The sequence below is a fragment of the Pezoporus wallicus genome, unplaced genomic scaffold (assembly GCF_028554395.1).
Source record: "Pezoporus wallicus isolate ANWC-B61680 ecotype Strahan unplaced genomic scaffold, APGP_CSIRO_Pwel_v1 contig_5418, whole genome shotgun sequence".
Taxonomy (NCBI): Eukaryota; Metazoa; Chordata; class Aves; order Psittaciformes; family Psittacidae; genus Pezoporus; species Pezoporus wallicus.
The window spans coordinates 247982-264968 of NW_026640709.1; the positions used below are offsets into that span (position 1 = coordinate 247982).

Here is a 16987-nt window from a genome sequence, read left to right on the forward strand (position 1 = left end):
AAAGGGAAAGGAGAAAAATCATGAGGACATATAACCTTGTGGTTCAGACTACAGTTCACTGAGAAAGCAGGTCTGTATAGGCTAACCTGTACATCCATCACTTTTCCAAAGAGGAGATGGCACATGTACAATAGCGAGCTTCAAAGACTGGCTTTACTGAACCGGTGTGAGATCCAGTGCTACAGAGGCAGGGTGGTTCGGCCAACCCCTCTGTGTGCAGCTTGGGGGGATATTGATAGTGAAGCTACAGCCAGGCAGCCTTGTGACATGAGAAGCAGGAAGGAAGGAAATGGGATACCTGAAGAGGCAGCATTTTCTTTCCAGCTTGAAGACAACAAGTCAGGACCAGGGCTGCTGCAGTGCTGAAGACCTTGCTGCATTAGCAAGCACTGTGGCCAGTTTTCTGCATGGGTCCCTAAATTTACCTGGTGGCTTTGGCATCTTAACTTGTGGCATTGTTTTTGGTACTGTGTGTAGGTTAACACATGCCATGTTTAATCCTAGCAGCAGGCACTTTCCATGGGGTGGAGAGGTGATTTTTCTATTAGAGTTTGTGAAATGCTTCATGTTGTGTTTCAGTAGGCTTATAACAGGACATGAACCTGGTTTAGCAGGAGAGACATAACTGATGGGATCTAATATATACAGAATCAGCTTATATAAGGGTTCAGTGCCTCCAAGTAATGAATTTTTGCATCAACACGAATGGTTCATTCTGGAGAGAAGAGTACTGGGTAGGTTGCTCTGAATTGAAGAATGCCTGAATACAAGAACCTGAGCCAAAAGAAGTAGAAACAGTGGTTTTGATTTTAACATTCAGATTTATGGAGTTCTAACCAGGTTTGGAAGCCTGGATGGGGTGCTTTATTTTAGGTGTGCTTTATTTTAGAGGCATCTGATTTTTGCCAGAATTTTCATTAAGAAGTTGCAATTCTCAGGGCCTTGATTTCTATGTTCCCAGTGTCAAATATGTAAATTTGGACAAAGGCTGTTCATTCCCTTTCCCCATGCTATTTTTCCATGCATCAGTTTCTCATGACTGAAGTGAAAATGTTAATATTTATCTTTATTTTTTGAGTTGCTTTTATTCTTTTCAGTCCTTTGATAGGAAGTGGTGTCTCTGTACATGGTTGTAAAGGAAATAAGGATAAATTCCTGAGGAAAAAGAAAGCCAAACCCTGCATTTTGGAAAAATACTGTTCATTCATAATGGAAACAGAGGCTTTGATATGTGTCCCAGTGAGCATTTTCCAGCAAAGGTGTCACCCTCTGAATAGGAAATTTAACTGACTAGTAACAGGCTAGCTTTTCTGAGGTATTTGCCACATTTCACAGAAATAATCCATGGATCTCTAAACACCCATCAGCTACAGGACAGCCCCTGCTGACCTAATACTTACTGCTATGCACACCAAAGTGGGATTTTTGGCCAGTGTGTATACTCTTACACACAGTGTAGGAGGATCAGTATGGAGGACAGGAGGCAATAGTCTCCATTTTATTCTTTGAAAGCCAAGCTTACATCTTTTTAGCCCAGATTTTTTTACCAACAAGGGTTTTTTTTATAGTGGTTTTCTGCCCCCTACACTGGCACAGAGGACATCATCCATGAAACATAAACCAATACCACTTCCTCCATGACCTTAGCTGTCCTCAGGTTTCCTGGCTCCATATCAGCCAGTTCTACCACCATATTTTGTGAATTCTGGCAGAAGCCCATTTTTACTGAAAAGGTGGTTTATAGTATTGGTAGACTGAAACAGACTTCTTTGATTTATCCTTATTTTAGGGTTTCTGCCTGTGGGTGATTGAGTTTAATTAAGGCTGACTAGTAAATATTTATCCTCATGACAGAAATAGGTCCAGGTTTGTCTGTTAAAAATACTCCACAGCTTGCCTCTTTGGCTGCTTCTAACTGAACTGAATGCTTGGCAGTTTTATTAACACCAGTGAGGGAAAAAAAACTCAAACCCTACTGCCTCGAGCTTTTAACTGTGCAGCTCTCCCCTGGCTGAGGAGCACCTCTCCCCCCAGGCATCCCTGTGCCCTGCATCCCAGTCCCCGCCGAAGTGAAGTCCGTTGCCATGGAAGCCTCATTAAATCTGAATCTCGCCTGGCAGGGGCTGTGGCTGTATTTTTAGCCAGCAGTGGTTGCATAAGGGGGGCAGGATGACCCCAGGATGTGCCTTACATCTTGCCTTGATGGAGACCTGCCAGGAACCACCATGGCCAAAAGACATGTCCTGCTCAGGAAAGCTCTCTTGGGCAAGGCAGCCCTTGACAACCCCTGGTGTTGCTAAAGCTGAGCATGGAAGAGATGCAGCATGTGGAGGTGGTCTTTAATGACCAAGCAAGCTTTTGGGTTGTGGCATGGTTTTATGGAGGGCCAGGGCCTCCAAAGGACAGGATTCTCTTCACATTAGACTAAAGATAACAAATCTCTCTTGACTTCAGCAGAACCTTAACACCTGGAAGGATAGGAAAAAACTCATCTGAGCACAGCTGAAGACCAGCACTGCACTCCTAGCCATGAATATTTTGGGGAGTGTGATGCCACATATAAGCGCACAGCCCCCAAAAGAAGGAAATGGAGCTACATGTTGTCATAGATTCTCAGGATGAATGCCATCTTGGGTGCCGTCTTTCCTAAATCCATATTTGGAAGGACTGGAATTGAGCCCATACTCCTGTTGAGGAACACGAGGCACTAAAGAATGTGAAATCTGCATTTACTATGAAAATAAAAAAACCCAAAGCATCAAAAAAGCAGCCAACAAACCACCAACAAAACCCCACAATTACAAACAAAAAACCCCATTCTACATGTTCAGTCTGTGTCATTTCAAATCAGATTTGCTGGCCATTGAAAAAAAAAAAAAGGAAGGTTTAGTGTGCCTCAGCACTATTAGGATTTCTTGGCTATCCTGGGGTGGTCCTCCCTATACATCTCTAGCACTGAATCCCAGCAGTGATAAATACTCAACCCCCCAGATTTTACCCTGAATTGCAACTGGGCAATCTTTCAGTCTTCCATGTGTCTCACAGATGGCCAGAAGAGCCTCATTTAGCCTTCAAAACTGTTGTTATTTGTGCTGAGGCACAAAAAGGAAAGAGTCCAGCTTGACCGTAAACTAATAACTCTTGTCTCTAATAAAAGCCATCTCTTTCTTTGGAGGCTGAGAAAATTTGATCTGGAGCACTTGGGCTAAAATTAAATAGAGCCCAGCACTGCCATCCTGCACAGTCACACTCCGTCAGAGCAGAGTCATATGTGAAGCTCTGAAGGCTAGTAAGGGCTGTTACTATCATTGCTTTTTAAAGAGGTGTCAATATCATTAGCAGCATTTTTTTCCTCCTTTTTCCACAGTCACAGATCTCCAAAAGTCCATCTCTGCAGGAGGCACCAACTGGTGCATAAACATTTAAAAAAACCCAACCCAGGATAATTTCTAATTTGCTGGAAATGGAATGAGACCTGGTTCTCTGTAGGCAAGTGTGCCTGACAAAGCCAGCTTTTGCAGATGTGGGCTCTCTCTCTGCTCTAGACCATCTCTAAGACCTCCATGGGCATGCATTTCCAGCTTCAGGGCTGGCTCTGCAGACCCTTCTCAACATTAGGACCATGAAAAAGGCAGTTTTTAGCTGTTCACAGGCTCTCCTCTACACTTGTAGGAAGTGCAACGTGCCTTCAGTCTTGTTATGAGAGTAGGGCAAGCGGTGTTTTGCCCAGGCAGCATCATTTCTCTTCATCTATTGTCATGATTGTAAGTCTCACCCCTCTCAAGTGGGCTTTTAAGACTAGTTCAGAAAGCCCTAAGTGTCTTCCTCTGACTCTTGCTCAAGCCCTGACTCTGTGTTCAATGACCCAAGCTGGTGAGCATGGTGCCACCTGGCCACCCAGGAGGTCACGAGTAGGGACCTGGAGGGCCCAGGACACATCTTGTTGTGCTCTTGCAGCCTCTGTGCACCAGGAATGCTGCTGCAGATAGATCATAGGACAGAAACAAGCTGCTGTGCTGCAGTATGGAGCAAGCACTGCATCGCTTAGGCAGCAGCCCTGGGTGCGAGGAGTGTTCCCCAGAAGTGGGGAGACTGGGTGACTGTTTAGGGGCAGGGGGGCTTTTGCTCATGTGTTGCATTCCCACATGCTGCAGCTGATTCCTATCTATGAAGCCCAGTAAGTCTTTAATACCATCTCTCTGCTTTTGGAAAGCAAAGATGAGCACTGCCTACCCGCAAGTGTAAAGCCAGGGGAGAACCTCAGACCAATGAGTTGCACACTCAGATCCAATTTGTGGTGAATGGCATCAGTTCGGGAGGCTTTTAGCATCTAGAGAGAGTCTATTTCTCAGCATACATTTTACTCCAGTGCCCTTCTGGGGTGGCTAAGGAAGTGGGGTGGGCAGCATGAGGGCAGGGAGCAGAGCTTGGGACAGCATCTGAAAAATAGAATAAGCCACTGATAAACACTGACAGACGTCCCGGTAAACAGAGCAGAACGCTCCTGCTCCTGACAGTCTCCCTGGTGTATAGCAGTTTCCTTGTAAGAGTGCTGACGCTCACTGCAGGGCACATGTGAAGCAAGCTGGAAGAAAGCAGAGGCTGGAGCAGGGAGGGAGTGATGCTCAGGCACCAATGGCATTGCAACCCAATTACATTCTGGCTGCGCAGAGAGCTGGGATGGGCCCTCCTTTCAGAAAAAATCAAAATCAGATAAAAAAAAATTCAAGTGTAGCTTTTCCTTTCTCTTCAGAAGCTCTTATCTTGGGATTTCAAGTCCTAAAATGTTGTCTAAGTGCTGTGATGGCAAGGACTCTTGATGGAGTCAGGGAGTTACATTTTTAAGGTGGGAGGACAAATGGGGAGGTCATTAAACAGCCACACATCTGAAACCACAGGGGATTCATTGTAGAGGTCTGAGTAAGGTTTTAGCTTTCAGAGCAGTTGTATCATGTTACTGAACCCTCAAGGACTTGTTTACTGATGCTGGGGTGAAGGGTGTTGCACCCACCATCAAGCTGGGTGGAAGACCAAGCCTGCGAGAATGGTTATTTGTTGTTATCAGGCTACGGTTCTAAACAGATGGAGAGAAATGCATGAGACCAGCCTGAATCGGTCATCAGGCTTTGCCAAAAGGACTTCCCACAAAGTGGGATCCACCTGTGAAGGCTGAGATGGGGCTAAGTGTTAGGGTGGAAATTACAGCAGGAAGATGGTAGAGGATTGTTGTTGATTAAAGCAGACCCGCTTGGGTGGATGAAGGCTGTGCAGGTTGTGATGTGTTTGGATTGTTTGGTGGGTGATGCAGCACTTGTTGCTGTCCCTGGCTGAGCCAGACTGTCCTAGGAAGGGACTGGCTGTGGTGAGGCAGGGGGACATCCAGTAGTCAGGTCTTTGGGAATTGAAACCGGGTCATTGGCAAAATTAAGTGAGGCTTGAAGGTTTATCTGCTGCTATATTTAACCCTTCTGAAACACTCCACTGAAAGCTGGCTTATGACATAATTTTTGTTTAGTTTATGAATAAGGAGGTGGCTTCTTTTTATTGTCCAAAACTCTGGATTCTGGAAGTGCAAGCCTAGCAGGGCTGGCCCTCTCCCTGGAACCTGCAGCTCCTCCAGAGGAATTAAATACTGGGAGGTAGTGAATGGTCCTGTTCAGTTTTCCCAGGGTGTTTTTATTAGGTAAGATATAGAATTAAATCACTCCCAATGAGTGAAATGAAATGGTGAAACCGAGTATGCTCTACCCTGTCTTTAGTGGTACAGAAGAGAATAGTGAGCCTGGTTGAATGCACAGGGCCTTGGATAAAGATGCTCTGTGTAAATGGTAGGATATGCAACTTTGATGGTGCTGTGGCAATTTGGCATGCTCTCCCTTAGTTTGGTCACGAGAAGCCTGTGACCAAATCCAAAGCACCCCGTTTCTGGCTCTGTCTCCAGCTCCTTTGGTTCAAATATAATAATTGTATCTGCAGCGTGCAAAGTGGGCTCATTTCAGGCTGGCAGCTGCACAGTGTTGTTTGCAGCTCATTAATTTCCTACAGATTGCTGCTTTGCTGCTCTGTTGAACATAGCGCAACTCCAATGACTGGGCTGAACACTGCCCTGCTGAGCTGAAAGCACTGTTGGGGTGGATATGCGGGAACAGCAGAGCAAGGGAGGGGAAAGAGGGACTTGTGAGGATGATGTCTGGATAGGTTTGTGATGAAAAATTTGCTTCACTGCCCACTGCTTTTGATGTGCTTTGAGAACTGAAATCTGGGGATGCTGTCATGTGCAGGAGACAGGAGGGAGGTCTAGGCAGGCATGGGGTGTTGACATAATGCCACCTCCCATGCTGGGAACTGGGGCGGGGGGGAGGACTACTCTGACCTTTCTTGGAAAGCCAAATTTCATTGCCAATGCAGTAAGTGTAGGACAGTGAGTTCTGAGAACAGCCACATTAAGAGGAGCCCTTTTTCTCTGCTTGTGTTGTCTGTGCTGGAAAGATCAGTGCTTTGGGCAGTAGGTGCAAATCCCTGCTTGCAGAAGCACATCTGGGCTGTGACCGTGGCTGATGCCAATCCAGAGGATTGGCACCAGAGGATTGGCACAGTGTAGACTGAGGACTGTAATCCCTGCCTGTAACCCACCTTCAGTTCCACCACAACCTTGGGTGCCACACAACACCGCAGGTTTGGTTTTGAGAACCCCATGTCAGATGTTTTTTTGCAAATTCTTTGGGAATTCAGAGAAATGAATTTTGAAGAGAGATCAAAGAAACTGTGGAGCTCAGCTGAGCTACAAACAGCAGGGGGTGGCACACAGCCCTCCAGAGCCATGCCCAGAGAGGAGAATGTGGCTGGTTGTCTTCTGATGTTGCAGGGTGGAAGGCCTGAAGGTGCAGACTGTTATCAGCACTCACTGGAATGATGAGCTGAGGCAGCGATCAGTGCTAAGCGCACATCCCAGGGCAGCAAGCTCAGGTCAATGGAGGCACGTTCTCCCAGAGGAGCAGTGCCTGAAGGCAAGACGCTTGGGTCTCTTCAAACCTGCTGTGACAAAGCACTGAGCAATGGGCAGTGCTGGGGGCTCCCTTGGGCTAACAAGCTTCAGCAATTTTTTGCCCTAGGAGGAATTTAAAGTCTTCTGGGACTGGTGAAGGTTGTTTTGAATCTGACACTTCTTGTTCCTCAACTTCCTCTCCCCCTCCATCTCCACCTTCTCATCCTTGCCAGCATCTCCATGGCAACCCTGTTGCTGAAGAATAGAGAAGACATCTAAATATAGCTTCCAAATCTCCATGCCTTCAGTGAAATGTCTAAAACCAGGGGTGGTAGCCTGAAGCACTGGTCTGCTAATAGCAGCCAGTGAGGGATGTCTTATGGATGGAATTTGGGAGTGCTGTGGTAGGTCACATCCAGCTGAATGCCAGTTTCATGTTTGCATAAGACATCTCAAGGGGTTTTGAGGTAGTCCAGGCTACCCCCCTCCTGTCCAAGGCACTCCCACTCCTGCACCCATTCAGGTTTTAGAGTCATTCTCTAGAGCAAACAGAAGCATCTCCAGTACTTTGTCCATCAACATGATATCACAGGCTCTTGTTGTGGTGTGTTAGACTAAGCTGGACGCAGAAAAATTCAAAGACCTTTAGTAAGGAATGAATTCCCTTCCTTCTTTCTCCACTCTCTTTTTTCTGAATTTTTGTACTGTAACCACAGTGGCGTTGTGGCTGAGGCTTTGCTCTTTTCTTAAATTCCTTTCTGAGGGAAAAAGGGCACAGCACGCTCTCAGGGAAGCTGTTCCCCTGGGAACCTGCCCAACATAGGGAAGAAAGAAAGGTCCATGCCCAGGGCGCTGGCACTGCTTTGCACCTACACCAGGCTGATACCCAACAGGACTGTCTGGTTTTGTGGGCTGCCAAGTTCAATTATTATTTGCACAAAAGACAAGTGCTTATTGTACTGACCTAAACAAATAGCTCCACAGGCTGCTGAGACTTTTGTCTGCTCTCTCCTGGCCCTAAAGCATCAAGTCTCACAAGGTTGGCAAGAAAAAGCTGACCTGCAGCAGGCTAGGCAAGGGCCTGCTTGTGTCTGTACACACAGCTTCGGTATTTGGAGCCAATAGCCTGGAAGGTGATGCACATAGTATAATTAAAAAAAAAAAAAAGATATAAAAAGTTTTATATAAAAATAATATTTTTTAAAGAGGAACTTAAAGATTACAATGGAACCTGAAAATATTTAATGGGGAAAAAAATGTAGCTTTATTAAATTAAATAAAGCAAAAAACCTGTGGAGCTGTGCTACTACTCTTGTACATAGCTTATACATAAGCTCAACTTAAATGTCTCAGCTGAGCTGTTCAGCAGCTCAGAGAAAGGAGGTTTAACAAACTGTGGTTTTGCCATCTTTGCAAAAATTCTTAAAGCCAAATTGTGGCATCTTTCCTTGAAGAACCCTGCATATTAGAACATTTCATCATCTTTGAACAAAGTGGAATTCAGACTGCTTTGGAAATACGCTTGTCTGGCAGGGCTGACTGCATTAAGGAAGCTTCTGGAATGTTCTTTGGTGCTTCCCCGCCATGATTTTCCAGCTTTCCACAGCTTCCGAGTTGAGTGTGAGACGTTTGCCATCTACTAGCTCCAGTGCCGATGCCCAAGGCTGACACGTGGTTATACCACATCTCTTGAGTTGCCCTGAATAACATAACAGGTACTATTTGTTGCTGTTGCTGTTGTTTGCAATGCGTAACAGTGTGTCCTGGTTTTGCCTGGCTCACCTGCCTGCAACTTAGGAGCTCGGATTTCTCACTGCTGGTGCAGTTGCTTGCACCAGTATAAAGGAGGTGTGGAACACTAGGCATCATTTCATGTTTCTTTGAAGGGTTGGGTGGCAGTGGGAAGTGTGGGCTGAACCGCTGTGCAAGAAAAAAGCCAAATTGGAAAGTGAAGATGGCCACAACTGCAAAGTGACCTCTTCAGTTTTGCTATCCAGGGTGTATATTTTATAGCATTTTTTATATATAATACGTAATATATAATATATAATACATATAATATGTCATATATAATAGAATATGTTATATATAATATATGTAATATATAATATATAAATATATATATTTAACATTTTAGTATCTTTTTTATTTGGACTAATTTTTTACCTGCTATTACTGTAAATCTTTTATTGGTAGCACTTTAAAGTTTTCTAATGCAAGACTTAAAAAGCATGGCTTTAGTCTTGGCTATGTCCCTTGAATTATCATGTGTCAGGTACAAAAGCATTTTCAATAGTTCTAATTGAAACATGAGCCAATTTACTAATTAGCCAAGATTACATGGGGAATACACAAAGGGAAAATGCCTTTCTCATCAATATTTCTCCTTTATCCCTTACAAAGACCTGGTGTGACGTGAACAAATTTCACTGCCTACAGTCAACCAGGCACAGCCCTTGAGCTCCTATGGTCCCAGACAGTCCCATGCAGGCCTGGGGAGGTGAGCATGGAAGGGCACACATGGTTTTGGACTGGCACCCTTGTCTCCACCTCAAGGTACAGCCACTTTTTGCATTGTGCCTTCTTCAGTGGACCTTTCTCCCTCCCTGTGACCTGCTGCAATAGAGATGGATGTCTCTGGCCCTGGCTCTCACAGGAATGGAGCAGAGGTTCCCCATGTGCTGCTTACTTGGCACGGATAGGAGCTTGCAGAAGGACTCTAGGACACCTGGGCAGGTCCCAGAGCCTGCCAGTGTAAGGTGGGACAGCAGGGGCATAGGGAGTCCTCCTTGCTATGTGAGTCAGGAGCCAGCGCCAAAGGCTTCTTGCCCCTCCCAAGCAAGTTACACCTTGTCAGTCTGGATGGACATTATGAAGGACTTTCTAGGGGTAAGGAGTTGAAATATGGGGAAAGATTGTCCAGAAAATCATCTCTACTGCGAAGTTTTCAAAAACCACTTGGGCAAACACCTAGCATCCAGCAATAACTTGGTGGGACTGGCTCTGCCCAGAGGCAGAATGATAGCTGGCTACTAACAGTTGCTCTGAGCCCTATTTTCTGAGGTTTTTTTGCTCCCTAATAGCACAAAGGAACTTTAGCAAAGAAGAGGAGGTGCCCTAGAGAATTGCACAGTTCCCTTAAATGGGAACCGCATCAGATGAAGCAGAATAAGTTGATACATGAATAAGTGATGCTTCCACCACCACACCAAGCTCTCTTTTCTCACTGTTCTCATGGCTACATCACTGTAACAACTTCCACACTAGGAGTTCAAAGCATGTAGGGACTGTACCCTACCAAATCCATGTGAGAAATAAGGATCACCGCTACTGCATGGATATAGAAACTGAAGCACAGAAGTATCAATGGCTTGATCGGATGGCTTCAGGCTTGCCTGGGTAAATACATAGGTTGTATAGTCATTATCACTGCTGAGAACCTTATTTTAATGATAAGATGATTACTAGTTTATCAACTGGCTATCCCATAGGCTGACTTGAAAACAAAGGAGAAAAAAATCCAGTTTCTGGTGGGGGCTTCAGTCTATGATACTTTACAACTGACTGGTCTAGTGAAACAGTTCGGGCTCTTCCCCATTGTGCTTGCTTCACAAAGTGAGATGGCTCTTGCACAGCTGTTCTTCCAAGATCCTCATGAATGACACAGCCAGTTCCTGGAAACAGGCCTGCAATGGCTTGTCTCCAGTTTCTGTGTTAGTACCAGTTCTTCTGTAACTCATGCATTAGCAATTTGCATACCTGTGATCTGTTTGAAATGCTATCCTGACAGTTTGTCTTTCCTGTTGACATCTGCTTAGGGAGTTGGTACTAATGTCTGCTCTGACCTTAGAGGCATCTTCAGTTCTAACCTCCATCTAGAACAAACTGTGACCATCACCATTAGTTTCAGCTGGACGCTTCATAACCTCTTCCACTCTGCGGGAGCCAAAAAATCTTCTTTCATGGGCATGAGCTTAAGCTAAATGTGCAGCCTGTCTGTCTTGTCATACTCTGGGTAGGTTCTTAAATTACCAGGATTTTCTGTTGAAGCTGAGATCACTCAGCATCTCTTTTATATGAGTGTTTAGTGAATCCACTTTGGGATCTAATGATTATCTCCCTCAAATACCTCCTGCTTTCGTGCTATGTGATAGCATAATCTTCTGCTTCAAAATGGCTCAGGTTGTCCCAGTCTAGGTTACTTGATGCACAACTCCATATGACCATGCCCATCATATCGGGGCTTCTCTTGCTGGCTTCTTTACCTTGCAGGCCAGCACTGTCACATTGCTCTGTTGAATATCTCCCCTCAGGGAAATCTCCTCTGTTGAGCTGGGCAAAGACAGCTCCCCTCTGTGCATAGACTTATTTAAGCCCCTCAAATGTTGGCATATTACCTAGTCAGCATTTCTGCTGACTTCTCAATGAGATTTTCTGGCTGAGCGAATAAGTCTTATCTGTAGTTTCATGTTGATACCCCAGCTCAGTGCAGAGCTCTGGGTAAGAGTCAGGCTGGTATGATCTGCTTGAACTTCATGCCACAAAGACCTGCAGCTACAGCAAATCAGATGTGGATTTGGATATATCAAGATATGTCAAGAACACCGTGGCTTGACTCAAAGTGTATGCACTAATGATTCACATTAATGAGTTACTAAAGGTCTCCTGGTACTTCCCACTGTCCCAGGGGTGATTACCTTGCTGTCCTGGCTGTTTTCCACGCTGGCTAAGAGCGTCCCACCAGGGACTGTAAATCCTGCCCTTGCACAGCCCTGTTTCAGTGTTGTACACTATGTGACATCTCCTGACTTACACTGTTTTTAATGCTGAGCCTTATTTCACATTCCAAAGTCATGCAGACATATCCTCTTAACATCCTCAGCAATAATTTCTGCAAATGAGAGTTTCCACACAGAGAGATACTCTATATTTTCTAGCACATTAATCAAATAACCATCCAGTTGTTGCTTTATGCATTGGAAGTGGACGTGTTGTCAAATAAAATGATTTTACAGATTATCCTCTGTACTTCCCAGATGGGGAATTTAGCAACATCATGTGCACAAAGTCCTTTAGGAAAAGATTGATGTCTATTCATTTCATCTTCTGTTGCTTGCTCAGGGAAATCTCCTACTTAATGTTGCTCCATAGAGGAGCTTTCCCATCCCTAAGTTTTAAACCCACTGATTTTCATTAAGTGCATGTTGAAAGGAGAGTCCTGACTGACATTATCTGAGGGCAGCTCAGCAACAAGCCCAGAGAAAAAGGAGAGAAAAAGCAGCTATCATGACTTCTGTATGGCCACGTGTTCCCTGGGAACCCTGGCTCTTGGCTTGCCCTGTTGTGTCCTAGCCCAAACAGAAAGCATTGCTCAGTCTGCTGAAAACACCGAGGCCTGGATTAAAGAGCTCTTCCCACCAGTGTACCCATGCAGGGGTTGAGATCGGACTGTGCTGTGGCTTGGTGGTGGGGGTTTTGTGGATTGCAGAGTGGCTTTTTGCTGCCAGAAGAGGCTTTTGAATGGCTCCTGTTGTTCTCTGCTTTCGAGCTGAGTTATGTCTTGGCTGTGATCAAGCTCAAGAGAGAAAAGGGAAAGCTAAGAAGTGTCATCCTTTCCTCATGGAAGGCAACCAGAGGCTGGGGAATGAAAGCTCCTTGGCTGAGCAAGGTGGGCTTCAGATCTCTCACTTTCCATTGCAGTGAGCATGCTTGTCAGGGCTGCTGTGCCTCCAGCCCCTCTCATGTCTGCCTCTGCCTCCATTAATTTCAAGAAACTGTCAGGATGTTCTTGCAGCAAAATGTTCCCAAGCCTTCTGCTTTGCACGCTCTCTGCCTCTTGGTGTCCTCCTGTCACATCTCTCACATTAACGTGATGTCTTCCCAGGGCAGTGTTACATTCCAGCCCTTCTCCCCATCCATCTCCTCTACTCTCCATGCATTCTGAGGAGGTAGCTCTCAGTGTGGCTGTAGGTAAGAGATGAGATTGCGAGGAGCAATCTGAGTTTTGGCCTCCAGACAATATATGACAGCTCAGGACGCAGCTGTAGTTATGGTTGCTTTCATAGTCCTGGAAAGAACAGAGATGCTTGCAGTGGCTAGGCTGCCTGGAAAAGGGCAGCCCCCACCATCCACAGCATGCTGTGAGGGGTGGCGTGATGGGCCACAGCAGTCATCCTCCATCAGCCCTGACCATTGTGTGGGGCAGCTGGGACAAGGGCACTCCTTTTCTCCTTGCACAGGGAGGTCTGGCACGGCACTGGCTCTGGAGCAAGAGTGGGCAGTGGCTGTGGTTTGGCTGGAGCCCTCCATCCAGCACCACCCCACCACAGGTTCCCACTGCCACGCAGCCCACACCTCTGTGCTCCTAGGTCCTCACACGTTTAGGTCCCCAAAGCTTTTCTGCTGCAGTAGACCTGCTGAGCACTCACAGCCCCTCAGCAAAGCTGAGGTGGTTGGGCACATCCTCTTTTGCGATTCAGTCGGATTGGGCAAGGGGTGTAAGGCACCTGCGGCTCTGGTCTGTGGAAGTTCTGTCCCTCACTTGTTGTTTCAGAGCCAGGTAAAAGAGTCGTTATTCCTTCACAGGTTTGAGTATTCATTGCACCAGTAAGGGGCTTTCCATACGCAGAGCCCATGGCTGGGGAGATCATTGGCCGGGCACTCCCTCTCATTAAACAAGCATTTCTTCTTTGCTCTGGTACATGCACACACCACTCATGGAGATGGGAGAGCCACAGGGAGGGAGGGAGGGAGGGAAGGAAGGAAGGAAGGAAGGAAGGAAGGAAGGAAGGAAGGAAGGAAGGAAGGAAGGAAGGGAGGGAGGGAGGGAGGGAAGGAAGGAAGGAAGCAAAGAAGGAAGGAAGGAAAAAAAAAAGGACAGTTGCTGTATGAAAGCAAACTCAAATGGTGTGCATGTGTGATGCTCACTGCATGAAGTCTGAGAATAGCTCTGTCATGATACAGAACCTGGCTCCTGGGAAACAGGGTCTGTGGGGTTATTTTCCACATTTTTGCAGACAAACAATACTGAGTAATTTGGAGCTCCTAGAATGGAAAAAAACCATAAGCAACGGTAATTACAAATAGGATTTTAAAAAGTAACCCATGTTCAGGAAGCACAGGCTGCCTTTGAAAATCCCACCTTTTGTTTTGTAGTGTATGAGCAAGGAAAAGCTCAGAGCTGTGAATCAGCTGCAGGTTTAACTCAGCAAATCGAACGAGCTTTCCGAAGTATCACCACACAACACCTGGTTCAAAAGCCAAACTCAGTCAATCTCTCAAATGAAAATGCAACAAAATCATCCCAATGAAGCTTTAGCAGAGCACCAACATTTACACTGGAGACGTATTATGTAAAATCCTACATCCTTCAGGGTGGATTAGTGAAGACTGAAAGGGTCTAGAGCAGGGAATGGAGCCTTGCTAGCATTAGTGCAGGGTATGGTTGGAGCAAGCACTGACAAAAATAAAGCTGATTTAGCTTAGAAAGAAGAATGGGAGGCAATTTTTCTTGCATATTCCTGCACTGATGAATATAACAGAGCTTGTCCAAAGTCTTCCCTCTATCCCGTATGCCATCAGTTGAAAGACAGGTTTTGGGACTAAGACCAAAACAAGAGCCAGTACAGGGAATGGGATTTCCACAGTCAAACTCCAGGAGCAGTTATGACTTGAGGATCAAATTGTAGGATGACTGGATAATTTTCTGGTCATTAACAGTATCAGTAGGAATGCAAGCTGCAGTGACGACAATTAATTGACTCTCTTATTCTCCATTGCGAAATGGTGATTTTCAGGGGGTTTCTGGCAGTGGCAGCATCCCCAGGATACAGGGCTGGACTGCTCATTCTCTGAAGTGCCAAGAGCTACTGGATGAAGGGCATAGGTATTTGAAGCTTGGGGCTATTTTTCCAGACTCTGTGATTGCCAGTCCAGCTTTTCACCTCTTTTCAATCCCCAGCCAAGACTGGTTGTGCACAGCATGATCTGAATGCTGAGGATGGTCAGGGATCAAGGGGAGGTCACAGTCACATGGCTATGCATGGGTACAGAGCTGTGGGAAGCAGGGGGGTATTCACTGGCAGGAGGGGCAGCTGGCCTCGTGGCTATCGGGGCAGATGTTTTGGGGTAAGAGAAATGTGTTCTGTATGGAACTGGCTTTTTGTCTAAAAAATGCAGCTCCAGATTAGGGTTGAGTCTGACTGGAAGTCCAGGAGCCCCAAGGTGGCAAGCACATGCCTGTTTAGAGCAGTTGCGTTTATACCAGCATGTAATCATATGGGCTCATCAATGCACGTGCAAACAGTGCTGCATTTAAGAGGGTGTGTGATCAGCCCAGAATAAAAACATCAATCCTTCCTGTCACAAGTGAGGGGTGAGATTGCAATGAAGCTTTGCAGCCACCAAGAAAGTGAAGGGAGAGCAGGGGTCACTTTCATCCCATGACAGTCAGTGCAACCCTAGCAGAAAGGAGGCATCAGGTTGGCAGCGCCTTCAACTCATTTCCCTTGTTCTGTTTGTGTGTGAAAGCCAAGGGATGGGGACCTCTGCATAAGGCATGTATTTGCCATGAGAGGAAACCACAGCACAATGAGCTCTTCTGCAAAATGCTTCAATAACTTGTAAGAAATTTGCTGAAGGAGAGATGTAGGATATGTTGCCCCACTGCTCCAGCAGCCAGCAGCTCTCAGAGCAGATTGATGATGCTAATAAACCCTCATCACCTAGGGTTACCTCTGACATGAATGATATCAGAGCTGCAGATTGCAGGGTCCTTCCCAGTCCGTGTGGTCAGCGTGTGCTGCTGTCAGGGAGGCAGCAGCATGGTGCCCACAGGGTGTGTGTGCTTGTGTATCTGCTTTTGCGCGTGTGTGTGTGTGTGTGTGTGTGTGTGTGTGGTGGGTAGCAGGGTGAGGGAAACCTGCTTCCCTGCTGGCCATCAGACCTCATTGCTGGTGACTCCTGAGCCCCTCACTGATTTGCTGGGGAATCAGCAATATTTTTGTCTGACTTCGCTTTGCACGGTGTGGCATGCCATCATGCCTTTGGGTTAAACAGAAAATTGGCCAGTATCACTTGCAGGAGTGGGGCTTTAGTCTTTCTCAAGGGCCATGTTGAGCTTGTTCAGTGGGTGAGAAAACTTTGACTCTCTAATGCACCCATTCGTCTCCTTCCTTCACTTTTGCTTCTCTGTTCCCTTCTCCTCTTTATGACCCTTACTATTTTTCCATCCACAGCAAAACAGTTCACATCAAGGTAATTGATGATGAGGAGTATGAAAAAACCAAGAATTTCTTCATTGAGCTGATGAGTCCCCGCATGGTGGATATGAGTTTACAAAAAGGTGTAGTACTGGCCCTGCAGACTAACATTAACGTTCTTTCCTCTTCTTTTCCATCTCCTTCCTCTTCTCCTCCTCTTCCTCTGATGTCTCTCTGTCTCCAACCGCTCTGCCCTAAACACTGCTGTGCTTGCACACTGTGTCACATGGTACCCGTGGGGTGGCAGGGGGAGTGATGCTGGGAGTAGGAGAGGCAAAGTGGCCAGGGGTGCAGAGAGAGAAGGACAGAAAGCAGTCCTGCTTGTCTGTATTTCTGTAGTAGCTTAAGATGGACCTTCTGCCATGCCCACTCTAGGGTCCAAGCAAATTTTATGGTGTCAGTGGGAAGATGCTGGCTAGAAACATACCCAGCATCTCAGGAGATCATCACCCAGCCCTGGTCCTGTGGTGTGTCCTGGTCAGACCCATGTTAGAAAAAGACAGGAATCAAGGCCTGGTAGAGAAGCAGCTCCTATAACTTCTGAGAAGGACTTTGCAAAGGCTGTGCAGCCCTCAGTCCAGCTGCTGCGGAGCGGCTCTGGGAGGGCAGGAAGAGCTGATGCCCCACTTCGGTTTGCCTGAGGGGTCACAGTAGCTGTGTGCATTGCAGGGGTGCTGGAGGGAGCCAGGAGAGAAGGGCCAGCCCCACTCCAGTGGCCAGGGTATTTCTGTTTGAGCCTCAG

At 46.3% G+C, this 16987-nt stretch overlaps 1 protein-coding gene across 11 annotated transcripts in view; it reads left to right on the top strand.

Moving 5' to 3' along the window:
- Positions 1-16987, top strand: part of SLC8A3 (solute carrier family 8 member A3) — a 115577-nt gene that overhangs the window by 76964 nt on the left and 21626 nt on the right. For 8 of the 11 annotated variants that reach the window (XM_057420075.1, XM_057420077.1, XM_057420070.1 and 5 more), the window contains one exon: positions 16222-16328. The exons of the other annotated variants lie outside the window; for them this stretch is intronic. In XM_057420075.1, the coding sequence (XP_057276058.1) occupies positions 16222-16328 (107 nt within the window). Of the gene's footprint in view, positions 1-16221; positions 16329-16987 lie in introns of those variants that run through there. 11 annotated transcript variants of the gene reach the window in all.